At 38.9% G+C, this 17,979-nt stretch overlaps 1 protein-coding gene across 3 annotated transcripts in view; it reads right to left on the bottom strand.

Annotated features, from left to right (window-relative positions):
* Positions 1–17,979, bottom strand: part of Col12a1 (collagen type XII alpha 1 chain) — a 133,760-nt gene that overhangs the window by 83,603 nt on the left and 32,178 nt on the right. For 2 of the 3 annotated variants that reach the window (XM_070010804.1, XM_070010805.1), the window contains exons 14-17: positions 9,609–9,881; positions 4,256–4,522; positions 2,954–3,146; positions 1,065–1,186 (exon numbers count right to left, since the gene is read on the bottom strand). The exons of the other annotated variant lie outside the window; for it this stretch is intronic. In XM_070010804.1, the coding sequence (XP_069866905.1) occupies positions 1,065–1,186; positions 2,954–3,146; positions 4,256–4,522; positions 9,609–9,881 (855 nt within the window). The remainder of the gene's footprint in view (positions 1–1,064; positions 1,187–2,953; positions 3,147–4,255; positions 4,523–9,608; positions 9,882–17,979) is intronic. 3 annotated transcript variants of the gene reach the window in all.

Genomic DNA, 17,979 nt, shown 5'->3' with positions numbered 1-17,979 from the left:
AACACTCATGCAAAACAGCAAGACGACTCTTCCACTTATTTTCTCTACATCTAACTTTGTAAATGCTTTATTTTCTTGAAACCGATGTTGCCATTATAAAACTTCCAAGTTCTTATAACATTAGTATTTGCTCTTGACATCTCTTAAATGTTTCTTGGGGGAAAAAACTGTAAGTTCATCACACTATCAAATACAAAAGTGTTGTTCATGTATTAAACAACTCAGGATGGAAGAGTCCCAAATACCATATCAATCATCTAAACATTGGTAAGGCTGCTCTCTGCTCAGAGCTTATCTTTTATTAGTAGCTGAATAAAAGAAAAAAATGAATAGGAACTGGAGGTGTGGCTCAAATTAGAGTGCCAGCCTTGAACAAGAACAACAAAAAGCAAGAGTGGGAAGCCTTCAGTTCAAGCCCAAGTACTGGCACAAAATGTGCATAAGTGTGTATGCACATGCATGCACAAGAGTATGTGCATGCGTGCATGTGTGTGCAACTCAGTACTTCCATCTTGGTTAAAAACTAGCTTCCTTTACATCAAGGCTGTAATCATTCTGGTGGGGGCAGAAAATCTAAACAGTTTATGTTGTCATTTTGTTGCTTCCAAATCATGGCTTCCCATCTTTTCTAAGAAGGATAACTCTGCTTGCCCAGATTATTAAATCATTGAAGTATAGATCTGTCATGCCTTTAGCCAAAAAAAAATTCCAAAGAAATTATATATAAATGTAATTATTATATAATTATACAATTGTATGATGTTATAATTATAATATATATGCAAAAGTATGCTTGACTGCATGGCTTATTTATTTGTTTTGGAAGTACTAGGATTTGAACTCGGGGCCTGCTTTTGTCAGGCAGGTGAGCCACCTCCTCAGACCTTAATTGGATGTCTTGAAGCAGTTTTATCCAAGCATCAAAAAAAAAGCATACTAATGTTTAAATAAGTTTTCATAAAATTTTTATAGATACTTCTCATTGCATAACAACCTAATTCTTCCCACTTGAACTAATTTCCTAATGCTAAGTTTTCCTAGGGGAGTTTAGCTCAATTTCTTACCAGAAGATAAGACTGGCATTACAGTTGTGTCAGAAAGGGTCGTCATCTCCTGTCCAACAAGTGGCGAACTTTCTCCTCCATCAAACATTCCAAAAACATTTACTTTATAGGTGGTACCTGCCCTGAAATGACAAAGGGCACAGGAAGTCTGGACCATTGGCTTAAGTTTTTGCTTAAAGACAGCCATCTTGATGAACAAACGTTCTTGTGGAAGAATTTACAGTGCTCAGCATTCTAAGGGAAAGAAAACACTTCCCATCATATTCAAGCTTATGTCTGAGGGACCCAAGGGAAATCGGCTACCAGCCATCCTAGAGACCTAGAGGAGCCGGGTACCAGTGGCTCCTACTTAGAATTCTAGCTACTCAGGCATCTGAGATCTGAGGGTCATGGTTCAAAGCCAGCCAAGGCAGGAAAGTCCATGAGACTCTTAATGTTAATTAATCACCAAAAGGCTGGAAGTGGAGCTGTGGTTCAAGTGGTAGCGCACTACCTTTGAGCAAAAACAGCTCAGGCCCAGCACTCAGGCCCTGAGTTCAAGCCCAGGACCAGCACCAAAACAAACAAACAAAAAAACCCTCTAGGAGTCAACCCTCTGGCTTGTCCTTCTGTCAGAGGAGACAAGCCAGAGAATGAGCAGACGCTCTTTGTTCTTGCTGCTCCTAAGCAGTAGCTTTTCAGAAAGTCACTGATGTTTCCTCTTTATCCAGCTAATGTGAAAAACTAGCGTCCAAAATGACATTCTTTGCCTAGTAACTAAAGGCACCCAATACCATGGCAGCAAAATAAAAAGCTCAATAAACTTCATCCTCCTCACACTGGTAAAAGTAAATAATACACATTTATATGCTGTTTTCAATGTTATTTCTTTTGTTGTTGTTGTTTTCATTTTTATTATTTTAAGTTATTTCTACAAAGCAATTTCAATTCAGCATGTCAGTTTATAAGTACAATGCATCTTGACCATTGTCGCTCCTTCCATCCTTCTTCCCCATCTGTCCCATTTTCAACATTATTGAATGAACCATTGAATGAACTCGCCAAGAGACCATGCACAGTAGTTCATTCTTTCCACAGTAATGAATGTAGGGTGCTGTTCAAAGTCAAACTCCCTTGTTTTCTACTACTCAGGCTAAAACCAGAACTTTAATCAGCCCAAGACGGCCTTGCCAGCTGGCACCAAGTGTGGAATTCTGCTTCTGGCTCCTGTGTGCCCGCCCGACTGGAGATTTCACACTCGGGATCATGGTGTGAGTTACTTGGGCCATTTGAGAAGGCATGCAGAGCCCAAAGTATATGCTATAAATATTTGTAAACATGGTGCTTAATAACCATTTCAAATAACTTAATAACAAAAAATTGTTATAGTTTGAAATAAATAAATAAAGCCATGTACCCGTAATCCTAGCTACTCAGGAGGCTGAGATCTGAGGGTCACAACTAAAAGCCAAGTTGAGCAGGAAAGTCTGTGTGACTCATCTCCAATTAACCACCAAAAAGCCAGAAATGGGGCTATGGTTCAAGTGTGGTATAAAACCAGCCTTGGGTAGAAAAGTTAAGGACAGCACTCTGGTCCTGAGTGCAAGCACACACACACACACACACACACACACACACACACACACACACACACACACACACACACAATTACATTTTGTTTAGGCTAAATTCTGTTGCTAACTTCTGAATTATAATGCAACCATCATGAAACATAAGAAATCAGATGTAGTTGATTGTAAACCTTCTACTAGCAAAAAAGATATAAACCTTCTACTAGCAAAAATGACATACCAGTGATTAAAGTGCAATGACTACTGATTTACACAAGTTCCTCAACATTTTTGCACAAACTGATTCAACCTATTAACACAAACACAGTTAACCCCTACCTTAGTTCCTCTAGAACAACTGTATTGTCATAGGGCCCAACAACCAGCTCCCCAAGTCTCCGGTCGTCGCCTGTGGGGTGGAAGGTGATTTTATAACCTTTCACCTCGCCAGGGGCAGGCTCCCATGTCACTCGGAAGCTTGACATAGTCGGGTCAGATGTTTTGAGGTTTCTGGGTGACTTAAATCGAGAAGCTGTAATGATTAAAAAAAAATAGGTTTATGGGTGTTTTTTGTTAACAGGTTATCAATAGGACTTGGATTTGTGTTCTCTACAGACATTCCTAAGAAGGATTAAGTCTAGTGATATGAGATATCAGAGCCAGGAAAAACAGGTGCAGGTGGCTCACACCTGTAATCCCAGCTACTCAGCAGGCTGAGATGTAAGGATCTCAGTTTGAAGCCAGACTGAGCAGGAAAGTCAGGGAGACTCTTTTCTCTAATTAACCAGCAAAAACAAAATGGAAGTATAGGTATAACGCAAATGGTAGAGCACCAGCTTTTTAGGGAAGAGGGCAAAGAAGAGTATAAGGCCCTGAGTTCAAACTCCAGGATCAGTACACACACACACACACACACACACACACACACACACACACACACACACACACACACACACACACACACACACACACACACACATCTAATAAACCTCTACCATAACAGAGTGCTACCCAAGCATTATAAATAATTCCCACAATCCAAGTTAGTTTAAGTTAGATTAGCATTAATACATTAGTAGGTAACGTCAAGCTGACAGGAACTAGACTTGTCAGATATATAATCTGATATATAATCAATAGGTACTATAGATTATAGATGGGATGCTAATTAGGCATTCCATCTAAGAGTTCTATGTATTGCAGATTCAATTTTGTGTGAATGTGTCTGGGGATCAAAGCCAGGGTCTTGTGTATGCTGAGCAAGCACTCTACCACTGGCTACATCTTCAAGCCCAGCTTCCATTAAAAACTTTTATAACTAAAACATACAGAAGAGAGTCCTCTTTTAAAACATCCCATGCTTTGCCAACAAAAACTTATTATGTCAAGACCAGGAACCTGTGTTCCATCATCCTAGCTATTCAGGAGACTGAGTCTGAGGATTGTGGTCAGAAGTCAGCTGAGGCAGGAAATTATCTCGTGTTAACCACCAAGAAGCTAGAAGGGGAGCTGTGGCTCAAGTGGTAGAGCACTAACTCTGAGCAAGAAAAGCCAAGCAAGATAGGGAGACTCTGAGTCCAAGCCTAGCATTAGCACCCTGTGTGCATGCGTGCGTGCGTGCATGTGTGTGTGATTTCATACCTGTTGTTCCTGAGCCTTGCCTGACCTTCCCTTCTCCGGTCTTATACATGGGCAGAACGGTGATGTCGTATGTGGTCTGTGGCTGCAGTCGCTTTAGCACTGTTGAAGAGACTGTGGGTGGCACTTTAGCCACCATTTGTCTTCCTCCCCCGTGGGGGCGATAAACCACACGGTAGTTGATGACCCTCCCTGGTGCTGGTTTCCAAGTAACTCTCATTGTGTGCTCTGTCTCCTCATCCACTTTTAAAGTTTTGGCATCCCGGGACACTGTGAGATAAAGGAAAATTAAAATGTACATCATGTTGAAAGAAAAAATATACATTATATTATATTATTACATGTAAATATTTATTGTATCATATATGATATGTCATATATATTTCTCATCTCCCATTTATGTGAAAAAAAGTTGCTTTTTGTTAAATATGTAGCACTGTTCTCTTGTAAACCTCTCATGCTCTGTCATGGCCTGGGGACCTAACCTCAGTATGATGTTTTTTCTCTATCCAACTAATATTAAAAACTGAAAGCTCATATTGAAAGGATTTCCTGTTTGCATTCTAGAGACTTTAGCAAAGAAAACATTCATTTCCAGAGAAAAGGTTTTAAATTTTTACTGTTGGTATCTATAGAGAATTTCTCCAGTAATAAGACCACAGGAAATACTTTTTTAAAAAAACTTAAAATACAAGGTTAGGAATGTAGGCTTTTTCAGAAAAAGTTTCAATCTGTAAATGCTAGCTAGAATTATTACAGTTACCGCTATTCTTGTGATTGCAAGACTACGAACACTAAAGAATAAAAAACTAGCAAATAAAAATGTCTCAAAGAGGGCCTGGAAATGTGGCTTAGTGGTAGAGTGCTTGCCTAGCATGCATGAAGCCCTTAGTTCAATTCCTCAGTACCACATACACAGAAAAATCTGGAAGTGGTGCTGTGGCCCAAGTGGTAAAGTGCTATCCTTGAGCAAAAGAAGTGCAGAGACACTGCCCAGGCCCTGAGTTCAAGTCCCTGGACTGGCAACACAGGAGGTTGAGACTTAAAGGGCTGTGGATCAAAGCCATTCTAGTTAGAAAAGTCACCAAGACTCTGTTTCCAAAATAACCAGCAAAATGCTAGGCTGTAGGTGTGGCTCAAATGGTAGAGTGCCAGCTAAGTAAGCAAAGCAAGAGCAAGAAGCCCTGAGTCCAAACCTCAGGACCGCACCAAAGATGAGGTGGTACGTGTGTTTTAGGAGTATTCTATGTTAATAGTATTTTTATAATGTGTAACTAGTATTACTTATTAAACTTTTAGTAATAGTTCACAATTATTAATATCAGACACAAATCACCAAGCATCCACAAAGACCAAAATCTTTATTTTAGAGTTTAAGCAAATGAAAGAGAACTCCAAACAAATCCATTGCTTTCTGAAAAATACTATAATTTATCAAGATTAAGCCAAGAGTGGTAGTATGTACCTGTAATCTCAGAATTTGAGAAACTGAGGCAGGAGAATTGCCAGTTGCCAGTCAACTGGTAAAACCCTATCAGAAATAAAGGAAGAAAGGAAGGAAGGAAGGAGGAAAGGAGGAAAGGAGGAAGGGAGGGACTGAGGGAGGAAGGAAGGAAGGAAGGAAGGAAGGAAGGAAGGAAGGAAGGAAGGAAGGAAGAAAGGAAGAAAGGAAGAAGGAAGGAAGGAAGGAAGGAAGGAAGGAAGGAAGGAAGGAAGGAAGGAAGGAAGGAAGGAAGGAAAAAAAGAAAAGAAAGAGACTAGTACTGCTGGCTCACACCTGTAATTCTAGCTACTCAGAAAGCTGAGAGCTAAGAATCACAGGTTGAAACCAGCCCAGGCAGAGAAGTCCATGAGACTCTTAGCTCTGATTAACCTGCAAAATAAAAGGAAGTAAAGCTGTGACTCAAGTGGAGTGCCAGCTTTGAGTTTAAAAGAGCTAGGGGACAGCACCCAGGCCCTGAGTCCAAGCCCCAGTACCAGCACTAAATAAATAAATATTTTTTTAATTGTTGAGTTCAAACCTCATTTCCCTATTACTATTCTCTGAACACATGAACTACTAAAAAGAAATATATAAATTCCCAAACAAAAATGTGAAGACTACCTAGAATTATGGAAAATAATAGCATATCGAAAAATAATCTGGTTGAATTATTATCATTACTAATGTTCACAATATTAAAAGAATTTCTGTGTGCTTAACAATCTTCTAAAAGGTGCAAAAATATGTTTTGCAACCTCTTATTTCCATGTCTTAAATTTTTATTCAGTGGAGCAAGACATTTCTCTCTTACACAAAGTATGCAAATCAATTTCACACAACTCATCATTGAGTGAAATGGAAATTTAAAGCTTACAATATTGGCCTATGTTTCCAAAAGAAGGAAATTCCAAACTCTAAAACATTTCCAAATTTAAATATGCTAATAGCAGGCAAATGGTGTACTTGATACCATGATATGCTTCTTGAGTCTCCATGAAAGTTCCTGCCTTCCCATAACAGAATTGAAATAAAATATATCACATCTCATCTAAGTTTTCAGCCATTGATAGGCATGTCACGTGCTATGAAATGCTGAAGTCAAGTGTTAGTAACTCTTACAAGCTCCTTTTTGGGAGGTGGATTTTGGTAGAGTGTTTACCTAGCACCAGGTTCCATCCCCAGCACCAATGGCTCATGAAATCCTAGATACTCAAAAGGTTGTGGTCTAGAGGATCATAATTTGAAGCCAACTTGGGCAGAAATATCTGTGAGGGTCTATCTCCAAAATAATCAGCAAAAAGTAGGGCTGGAGGTCCAATTCAAGTGGTAGAGCACCAGCCAAGCTAGCAAGAAGAGCTTTGCAAAATGCTGAGTTCAACCTTCATACCAGGAAAAAGATTCTTTCAGACACCCCTATGCTACAGCTGAGCCAGCTGTAGGGAGAGGTGGTAGAGAGCTACACCCTCTGCTGGCCTCTAATACCAGTTCATGGATTTCATGATATCAACCAGCAATGGACAGCCCCCTTGATTTTCCTGCAAATGCAAAGCTAAACATTGCTAAGATGCCCATTGGAAAACCTGATGAAAAGGACTTGGTGACCTTAACCTTCACCTTGGGTCTCAGGCACCACCTAAATACCAAATCTCACTCTCATGTCCAAAAGTGCCCTAAACTGCTTGACTTGCCCCAAAGAGAGCAAAGAGAAGCCCAAACAAATGAAAGTAGAACAAAGCAAAGTTCCTGTGTTCTTGCTTATTTAGTTAGACATAAGAGCAACTTCCATAAAGTCTAAAAAAATGGGCGTCTCATTCCTTCCAAGTCTACTTCTAGTTCACAAGAGGCTTTTTTGCCTCTAACTAACCTTTAAGCCAATCAGGGAGCCAAGAAATACTAAAAAGTTCTTAGAGCCCCATCTTCTGAGACACCGGAGTTTATTTATAGTTTCTGCAACAGACCTACTTTTAGCTAAAATACGTCCCTTGTAGAGATTTGGTCTCTGACAATTTTGGAAATTTTGGAAATGGAAAAACTTTTTAAGCACATCATCTACACATACTTTTATAATCTTTCATCCATACAAATTTTAGCTCTATTTCTATAAATAAGCATAGCAATATAGGGCCTATACTTGCCCAAGCTTACAATATGAATTTTGTACAACAAATACATTTTCACCAGAAATTTATTTCTGCCAAGTTCTTTCATATAACTAGCCAATATATTCCAGACACGAGATTTCATTTACTATTAACCAATTATATGGCAATCTGAGAAACAGTCCTTTTGACATATTTGTATTTCTGGTAAGGAGTATGATTATTTTTGAATGATGGTCCATTTAGACAAATTTAAACTTATAGATGTATCCCAACTGTGCTTACCAGTGATAAAAAGATCAATTGGTCAGACAACCCAGACCAAAAGATTTTAAAAGGTTTTGTTTTTGTGCCACTACTGGGACTTAAAATCGGGGCCTGGACACAGTCCCTGAGCTTTTTGGCTCAAAGGTAGCAGTCTGCCACTTGAGCGACAGCTCCACTTCTGTCTTTCCAGTGATTAATTGGAGATAAGAATTTTAGGGACTTTTCTGCCTGGGCTGGCTTGGAACCACAATCCTCAGATCTTAGTCTCTTACATAGTTAGGATTACAGGCATGAGCCATGAGTGCCCAACTACTTTAGTTTAGTTTGGTTTGGTTTAGTTGGGTTTGGTTTCTTTTTTATCTTCAAGCAGTTGTACCAATGAGTTGCCATTTAATAAAGCCTTTCATGAATAAAATGCATAGGCTTGACTACTTTAGAAGAGTTTGGGGTTGGTCACAAAATTAAGCAATAAATACAGAAAATTCTCAGGTATTGTTTCCTGCCTCCCACTATACACAGCCTCCTACATTGCCCACATTACCCACCAAGATGATTTGATGGTAAAAGTTAGTGTGATGATTATTGAAATTACATTGACATATTATGATCACTCGAATGACAAAATCTTAAAACAGAGAAAGAAAAGGCAAAAAGAACGAATAAAAGAAACATAGGGAAGGACAGAGGGGAAAGTAGAAAGGAGGGGGCAAGAAAGGGGAAAGGAATGGAGGGAAGGAGAAAGAGGGAGGGAGGGAGAAAAAAGGTGAAAGAGAGGGAAAGGGAGGAGAGAAAAATCTGGACACCTCTTTCCCAAGCCAGGCAATATACATGATGACAGATCATTCACAAGTATTCCTAAGAAAGACCAGTGATGAGAGAGCAGTAAATCTGTGCCACCAGCAAACTGAATGAGCTTGTGACTCACTCTTAGCAAGTAAAATAAAAAGTAAAGAATCTAGGATTACTCTTGTTGAAGGAAAATCATAAACTCAATAGCCACTCATCTTTCATTGATGTAAGTGACAGACACCGCACTGGGTGATTTCAGCGTTGTTTCAATTAATCCTCAAGACAGCTCTAAGAGAAGAGCTTTATGGCTTTGATTCTACAGTTTGGGAAACTAAGACTCAAAGAAGGTTAAATCACTTGACCAAGATCATCCATCTGTAAAGATGCCTTAAATTCTCTCTATCTATGACAGCTGACCTTTTCATTAATTGGGTATCCATTTTTTAAAAAGACTAAAAAAGGTAAAAGGAAGATACATATAGGCAGATACAATCCTTTAAAGTGTGACTTTTTTTTCAATAGTAATATCCTCCGAGCTTAAATCATGTTCTTTAAAGATCGATGGTAATGGTCCAGCCTCATTTCTCATCTGAAGAGGCTCAAGTGCCTGCCACATCAGAGAAGCATGGACACACACACACACACACACATACACACACACACACACACACACACACACACACACACACACACACACACACACACGGCTGGTACCCACATTCGGTGGTGGCATCTCCCGTCAACGGGTCTCCTTCTCCACTGTTGTACGTTGCAAACACAGAAATTCTGTATTTGGTCTCTGGCTGCAGGTTCTCTATCATGGTGTGGATGGCGTCCCCGGGCAGAGTCTTCTCTCCGGTCTCCACATCGTCATACAGAGATTTCCAGGAGACTCGATACCCCCGAACCATCCCAGGAGCAGACGTCCAGTAGGCCCCAATGGAGGTGTCCGTGATGTCCTTGGTCACTAAATCTTGAGGTGAACCACGTTCTAGGGTAGAAATAAGAAGCGAATCCTTTTTTAATGCCTACTAAATATGTATTCTAACTCAACTGGTCTACATTGGCCCATTCTTTTTGTAATCTTTAAGCAGTTACCAAGGGGGTTATCATTCAGCGTACCTGTTTATGAGTAAAGTGCATCTTGATAGCCATCAGCCCTTTCCCCATTCTCCTCCTTCCCCTCAATTTCTCTAGTTTCACAGGACAGGCATTCACTATTATATCTGCATTCTTCACCCCCTCCTTACTCATTCTTTCTGAGCTCTTTTGTCCTGGTCTTTCAACAGAACAAGCTGATGGAATAAACTTGAGTATTATATTTTGTTCCTATCTATCCTTCAGGCTCCCATACACCCAGGGAGTAAGGTCTCCAGGCTAAGATTGATAGCCAAAGTTAAAGAAATAGACTTAAAAGTTTTTCCAAAGAGAAAAATATGCCTAAATCCCCAAATTTTTATCCTGCTTCAATTTGCTTTATGACATAACTAATGGCTTACAAAGGTCTATGTCTTTACCAGATCTCCTCATCGCTGGTCTGATATGAATAAGTTCCAGGTAATTTGAGGGAATAGGTAGGGTTATAACAGATGGAGAGTGGAGAATGATAGAGGGGTGACATCAATCAAGATGCACTGTACTCATAAACTGGCATGTTGAATGAAACCCCTTTGTACAACCCTACAACTTGAAGAAAATTCTTTTAAAATCATCATTTAAAGCAGTCCATTTTCAATATGTGATTTACAATAACCACAACGAACCCTTATCATTTGCAAACTTGATTTCCAACAATCATTCTCTGGAGAAACTTTTATTGTATGGTTAGAAAAAATAAAAAGTAGAAGGAATCAGACACCAGAAGCTCACGCCTATAATCCTAATTACTCAAGGAGCTGAGATCTGAGGATCGAGGTTCAAAGCCAACCCTGGCAAGAAAGTCTATGAGACTCTTCTCTCCAATCAAGCATCAAAAATCCAGAAGTAGAACTGGGGCTCAAGTGGTAGAGTACCATCCTTGACTGAACAAAAACTCAGAGACAGCATCCAGGCCCTGAGTTCAAGCCCCAGTAGCGCCATTTAAAAAAAGAAAGAAAGAAAGAAAAGGAAAGAAAAAACTAGAAGGGCAACCTTTCAATACAGCTTGACTCTAATGAAACTAAAAACTACCATTTCTTCTGGAAAACTTAAAATTGATTAGTCATCAAAATAAAACACACCACTTGTTCTAGCTGATCAAAAACGTCTGCTACTAAATTTTGGCTTTTCATTCAAGAAAAAAACAAAATTGCAACCCAAATGGAAAAATATGGAAACCTCAAGTTAATAGGAGTCACAGATGTCTTCCAATAAAATGCTCACTTTCCATATTTTAAGTGCAAGATAAATATACAGGTCACTTTAAATTGGCTACTTTGACAAGGCTGTATGCCATAGTGTGACATAAGTACAAAACTGTCCACTCTCAGCATGCATCTTGCCAACAATGTTGTACATTCATGCAAATGATGCACAACTCTCTTACAAGTATCTTGACAACTATTATTTTTTACTTTGAGAGTGAAAATGAGTGTCTTAACACAACTCATAATTAGACGATCACATTTCAGTACAATGTAAAGACAGAAATTACTGAAAGGAAGATTAGTACACAAAACCCTATTGTGTATGGTCGAATTTAGGGAGAAAAATAAATAATTTAAATAGGAGCTGGACAGACTACCAGAACCTAAGTCCAAATGGAAAATTCTAACTCCATTATAAATAACTCTAAATGCTGACAGGACTTCTCATCTCTGGGAGGAAAGAACAGATTTTATTACAACCAAGAACATATTGACTTTCCTTCCCCAAAGGAAAGCTAATTCTCATCTGAAAGTCTTCTTTAAAGCTGTATTTGCTACTTACATGATTTTTTTTGTTTTACTTGTATGACTATAAAAGTGAAATTCCAAGTTGCTTCTTTTCTTTGGTTTGTTTTGATTAATGGGATTTTCTTTGTATTTTTATTCATTGTGATCATGGATATCCAGCCACTAATCTCTAAGTTGTCAAAGTGCAGTAAATATTTCCCTTTGCTGGATCAGTATGTTTCCATATGTGCCCTTCTTCTGCATATTCTAAACTGTCATCAGAAAGGGCTTATGTGGAAGAACTCTACTTTGCAAGTGACACAGAATTGAAATGAACTAAACACTGAAAAATGACATTCCAAAACCATATGAGACATCATTCGCTAGAAGGTGGGAACTGTCTTCCAAATTAACGTCAGGGAATTGGCAGTCATTCCAGCTTCTACTTTCCCTGAAAGTTGTGCTTCTCCTTCTTTTTCTCTTTACTTCATGCAAAACTGAATTAGTAACATTGTTTATCCCCATGACAACAGACATCAATCTCACAAACACAAGCTAATGATTTCAATAGGAGAAAAATAACCGGAAGAGAATTGTGGTTGAAGCAAAAAAATACATCCACAAAGACATTTCTGAGCTTAACACAAAAAGATACCAGCTCACCAGACACGCATGGGTCCCCATGGATTTTAACCAACTATTTTAAGAAGAGCTATAAATCTAAAACAAAATACTAGTGTAATTATTTTATGTCTGTGTGCCAGTACTGGGGATTGAACTCAAGGCCAAAGCACTCTCTTTTTCTGTTCAAGGCTGGGGCTCTACCATTTGAGCAACAGTTCCACTTCCAACTTTTGGTTGGTTTATTGGAGATAAGAATCTCAGGGACTTTTCTTTCCTGGCTGTCTTCAAACCACCATCCTTAGATCTCTGCCTCCTAGGCAGCTTGGATTACAGGCATGAGCTACCAGCACCTGGCCAGCCCCTGAAGTTTTTAAAAATAAGATCCAGCTTTAGCCAAACATTAGATTACCAAAAAAATGAAGCAACTCTGATACATTGTGTAACACACCCAGCAGGTGGCTGAGCAGGTGGCTGGGCTGAGGCCAGGTATACAACCAGCTGAAGCAGGCCAGGAGCTAGCCATGCCACTTCCTAGGTAGCAGAAAACTGTATCAGACCTGACCAGACACAGAGAATTGCCTGGAAAGCCAAAAACCATCCTGCCTAAAAATCAGTTGGGTAAGGTTAGGCTTCTAAAAACTTTACATGTACATAATTCCTCTGCGGTTCCTCATTCTTTCCCTTGGCTCCCCCACCCCTTAATTCTTTTTGTTCCTCTCCCCTGAAGCCCTAGTAAGACACTTATTTGGAAAATAAGTTTGGTCAGGATGAGAAGGAAAAAAACCTCCCACTTGCTTTTATCTAGAAACAGGACTCCATCAAAGTGGATAGGTTGCCAGGCATGGTGGTACATGCCTATAATCCCATCTACTTGGGGAAATAACAGTTAGGGAATCCTGTCTAAAGGCCAGTCCTGGCACAAGCGAGAGTCTCTAGCTGACAAAGCAAACTAAAACCTCAATTCTTGGATGTTCAAGTGATGGAACACTTGCTACAAGGCCCCAAATTCAATTCCAATTACCTAAACAAAAAAATAATGAAGAGACCCAAATAGATCAAAACGTTTGTTGTGGTGATGTTGCATGGCACTGTTCAATGGCTCCTCTACAATGTGGCTACATTATCACACACAACAAATCACCCTGAAGGTGTGGTAAGATCTCAAGGCTAAGTCCAGCACTGGTGGCTCATGTCTGTAATACTAATTACCCAGGAGGCTGTGATCTGAGGATCACAGTTCAAAGCCAGTCCAAGCAGAAGTCTGTGAGACTCCCATAAACTACTCAGACAATTTTTAGCCAAAGTGGCACCATGGCTTAAGTGGTAGAGCACTAGCCTTGAGCACAAAGTGGCTCAGGGACAACATGCAGGCCCTGAGTTCAAGCCCCGGGACAGACAAAAATAAAATAAAAAATCTCAAGGCTGACTGCAAAGTCAAGTCAAGCTCCTCATAACATCCTACATAACACCTGGCCAGTTCTCCCCTTCCTGTGCTGTGTCTAGAAAGGAAATGTCTCTGAGCATATTCTTGTTATTGAATAATTGATTACATTTTCAGATGAATAAGGTTTGGTCCAAGCCAGGCTTTTGCTTGTTTTATCACATTATCATTGTTGTCCTCAACCTCAAGAATGCCAGACATCCCCAGTATTTACAGTGGAGATGATTTGCCTTGTTTTAGTTTGGTTTGGCCAGGCTGGATCTGGACAAGCATCATTTCTCTTAGAATATAGAAGGAAAAGCGGTCAAAGTCCCATGCCTGGCTTCTATCCAAACATTACTGTTCTTCAAAGTTGAGGCATAAAACTATGGCAGTGAGCTGGGAGCCTACAGTTCACACCTGTAATACCAGCTACTCAAGAGTCTGAAATTTGAGGATCACAGTTCAAAGCCAGCCCAGGCAGGAAAGTCTATTTGGTAGTTAATCTCCAAGTAACTCCAAAAGAAAAAAAAGAAAAAAAGGCAGAGTGGAATTGTGGCACAACTGGTAGAGTGCTAGCCTTGAATAAGAAAAGCTCAAGGACAGCATCCAAGCCCTGAATTCAAGCCCTAGGACCTCTACCAAATAAATAAATAAATAAATAAATAAACTATACCAGTGAACCAACCCAGGCTAGTGTGCCCTTTGTGACATTCTTGCTCTGAGCCTAGAGTATCCTCTCCTTCTTTCCCTCCCTAATTTTTCAAAGGTTTGTTTGTTCAGATGTTTTAAATGACATCTATTCTCAATATTTAATCCCTGGACATGTCTGCACTTCGTATATTAGTAATATTAATGTAATCATTTACCCTGGGTAATAGAATTTCTGGCATTTGTTTCAAATAAGTAATGTTGTATGACAACAATATGTATCATTTTTAGTCAAAGCTTTTTAGTCCTAAGCTTTCCTCTATACTCTATTTCATCCTAATACAACACCAGTACAAAGACAAAGAACAACACATAGCAACATGTGTCTGTCATCCAGTTAAAGAGACAGAATGCTATCAAGGCTTGTAGTCTTGAATTTCTGTCCATACATGAGATATGATGTAGGCAAGACCATGTTTCCTCATGACTCCTTGCATGTATCTCTCCTGCTGCCTTGGGATTCATTCAGCCAGGTGTGTTTCTCATAATCTGAACATCCGCAAGAGGTTGATTTATATCCCCCTTTTTTTTCCACATCCTAGGCCAAAGAACTAATAACGCCTCATTTAAGTAACTTTCCTATGTTCCCTTAGCCCTTTTCCATTTGCCCTCTGAAAAGCAAATGGCCGTCCAATTCAAATATCATTATAATACAAATTAGCCAAGGATGATAACTGAAAAATTAATCATCGTGAAATGAAACTGAATTTCATCTTATGGATTGTTCCAGCCAGCTTTCACTGAATTTCACATACCACTTTCAAAAATAGAAGTTAAATTGAAAATGTAATGTAAACTCTCTCCTAAGTCAATTTGTCTTTTCCGTAAGAGCTCAGCCTCAAAATCATCCAACTTTCTCCAGTAAACAACAGAAGACCTGCTTCTGTGGAAATCTACTCAATTTCCAACCAATGAATAGAGCTATGCTTGCAAAGGACAAAGTTCACCATTAATAAGTTAATTCAATTACTTTAAGTAGTCATGCAACTCTTAACAGCCCCTTCATAATTAAATTACAGCTCAACTTTGGATCCTGCACACACAAAAAAAATTAAAAAGTCTTCCATAATTATTACCCTTCAATTTGATTTTTGACTCTTCTTTGATTGAACAATTAACTCACAGAGCAAGGAACTATGAATTACTGGTCAACAGAGACACTAACGTTTCCAGGCAACTCAAGAGTTTTCTATCCAGAGTGCATGAATTTTCAAATTAAGAGACAGCATTAAGGCTCCGAAGACATAGCGGCCTTGTTCTGCCCATCTTGGAGAAACCCCATGTCACCCAAATAATGCAGAATTCCTGTGATACGCTAAAAACTTCACTGGAGCAAAATGTCAATTGCATTAGCTTGATGGGATGTGTAGAAAGTCATTCATGGCTGGGACAATGGCAGGTTGCTATGGCAACTGGAACAAAGGAAATTCTGAAAAGTCATACTTTCCATAGCCCAGAAACAATACTTCAAAAAAAATTTAGAAAGAACCATATTGTTCTCAAACTATTATTTCATTCATTTGTGATTCATCTCCAAATCGAAATGAGCATTATCATTTAGAAGTCTGCAAAAACAGGTGTTTTCCTGTATGTCTTAAGGGGAGGGAGGCGGGCGGGGGGGGGGGCAAATGACATTCACACGGGTCGTAGGTTTTGCTAATCACTTTGAGTCTGTCTACTTTAAAAACAACACTGGGGGTTAAAAAACAACAACAATGTAATCAAACTAATAGTGTGAGCTGAGATTCCACTGAAGTTTGAATCTGAAATAGTAATAAACTCTGTCTTTGTGATTCCGCTGCATACAGGCAACAGCCAGCCATGAGCTTCTCCTCTGTGCCAGCACTAATAAATCTCTCTTCCAGAGACTGGGGAATTTTCTGATCACCGGCTGCATTTCAAAGAAAAAAAAAGTACTAGGAAACAAATTCAAGTTAAGGATAAATGTGGACCATGCTAAGCATTGAAAAAAAAAAAAAAGGAAAGAAAGAAACAAATGTTTGCTCCTTGAATTGAACACCCTGATATCTTTAGGTAACGTATAAAATTGTCAGCCTGCAGGATCTGCAGGTTGACTCCCTGCCTCTGGATAGAAGGAACATTCTTTTAAGGTCTGCTCTTACCACCTCCTCTGCCCGGAGGAGAACAGATTAGAAAAACAGCAGCCCTCAAAAGCAGTTGCCTGGCGCTGTCTCCGGGCTTTCCACTCCCTGCGTTTACAATCATATCCTACTCCTGTATACGGTATGTGAATTTGGCCGGCTAATATAATAAAATGAAATGGGATAACCAGGGGCAGAAATCTATTATTTTAATTTAGTCACAACTATGCTTTCCCATATTTGTCAAGTTTACCACCCATAACGCAATGGGATAAATATGTTAATAAAACCATAGGCTGGCAGCATATCTTGGTAATCTTCGCTGTAGAAAGTGTAAGATGACAATTTAGTTTCAAACTATTTTTTTAAGCAAACTGCCTGACCATTTAGCTTTCTTCCTTCTGAAGAAATAAAAAAATTGTAGTCTTAAAATTTTAATTTACCTGTTGTGTATCTCTCTCTTACGCATGCAAATCAAGCATGCATACATACTTATATACATATATACATATATTCATACATGCATACAAGGTAGGAGACTTTTCCATACCATTTGTGTAGATCCATAAACATATAAATAATTTAATCATTTATCTGGCTAGAGAAACCACTGACCAAAAGAATATGCTATGAATTTGTCATGTGAGATTATAGATAGATAGATAGATAGATAGATAGACAGACAGACAGATAGATAGATAGATAGATAGATAGACAGACAGACAGACAGACAGACAGACAGACAGACAGACAGACAGACAGACAGACAGACAGATAGATAGATAGATAGATAGATAGATAGATAGATAGATAGATAGATAGATGGATAGATCGATAGAATAGATAAATAGATATACATATAGAAAGTTTTTGAAGTTCTGGAGTTTGAACTCAGGACCTTCTGCTTTCTAGGCATGTGTTTACTACTTGACCAATGCCTCTAGCCCATGAGGACACACACACACACACACACACACACACACACACACACACACACACACACACATGTATATATAAGGCAAGTGAATATCAGAAGGTAAATGTTACAACCAAAACAAATACTACTACATTACTTGCAGGACATTTCCAATAAGGTAAAATGCTCAGGTGACAATGATCAAGATGCAATGTATTCATAAACTGCTTTGTTGAATGTCAAACCCTTTGTATAACTATTTAAGGGTAATAAAAATATTTTAAGCTGAAATACAAATATGAATAAACCTCTACACAAATGTAAAAGTTCAACAGTTTAGCCTTAAAACAATCCTATGAACAAATTATGCTGAAAACATTAAAAACATACAAAAATTTTAAATAAGTTCTTCTAAACATAAAAAGAAAAGAATAGGGGCTGGGAAGGTGGCTCAATAGTAGAGC

This window comes from Dipodomys merriami, unplaced genomic scaffold, assembly GCF_024711535.1.
Source record: "Dipodomys merriami isolate MVZ:Mamm:240054 unplaced genomic scaffold, mDipMer1.0.p SCAF_8, whole genome shotgun sequence".
Lineage (NCBI taxonomy): Eukaryota > Metazoa > Chordata > Mammalia > Rodentia > Heteromyidae > Dipodomys > Dipodomys merriami.
This window is presented reverse-complemented; position numbering and strand designations above follow the sequence as displayed.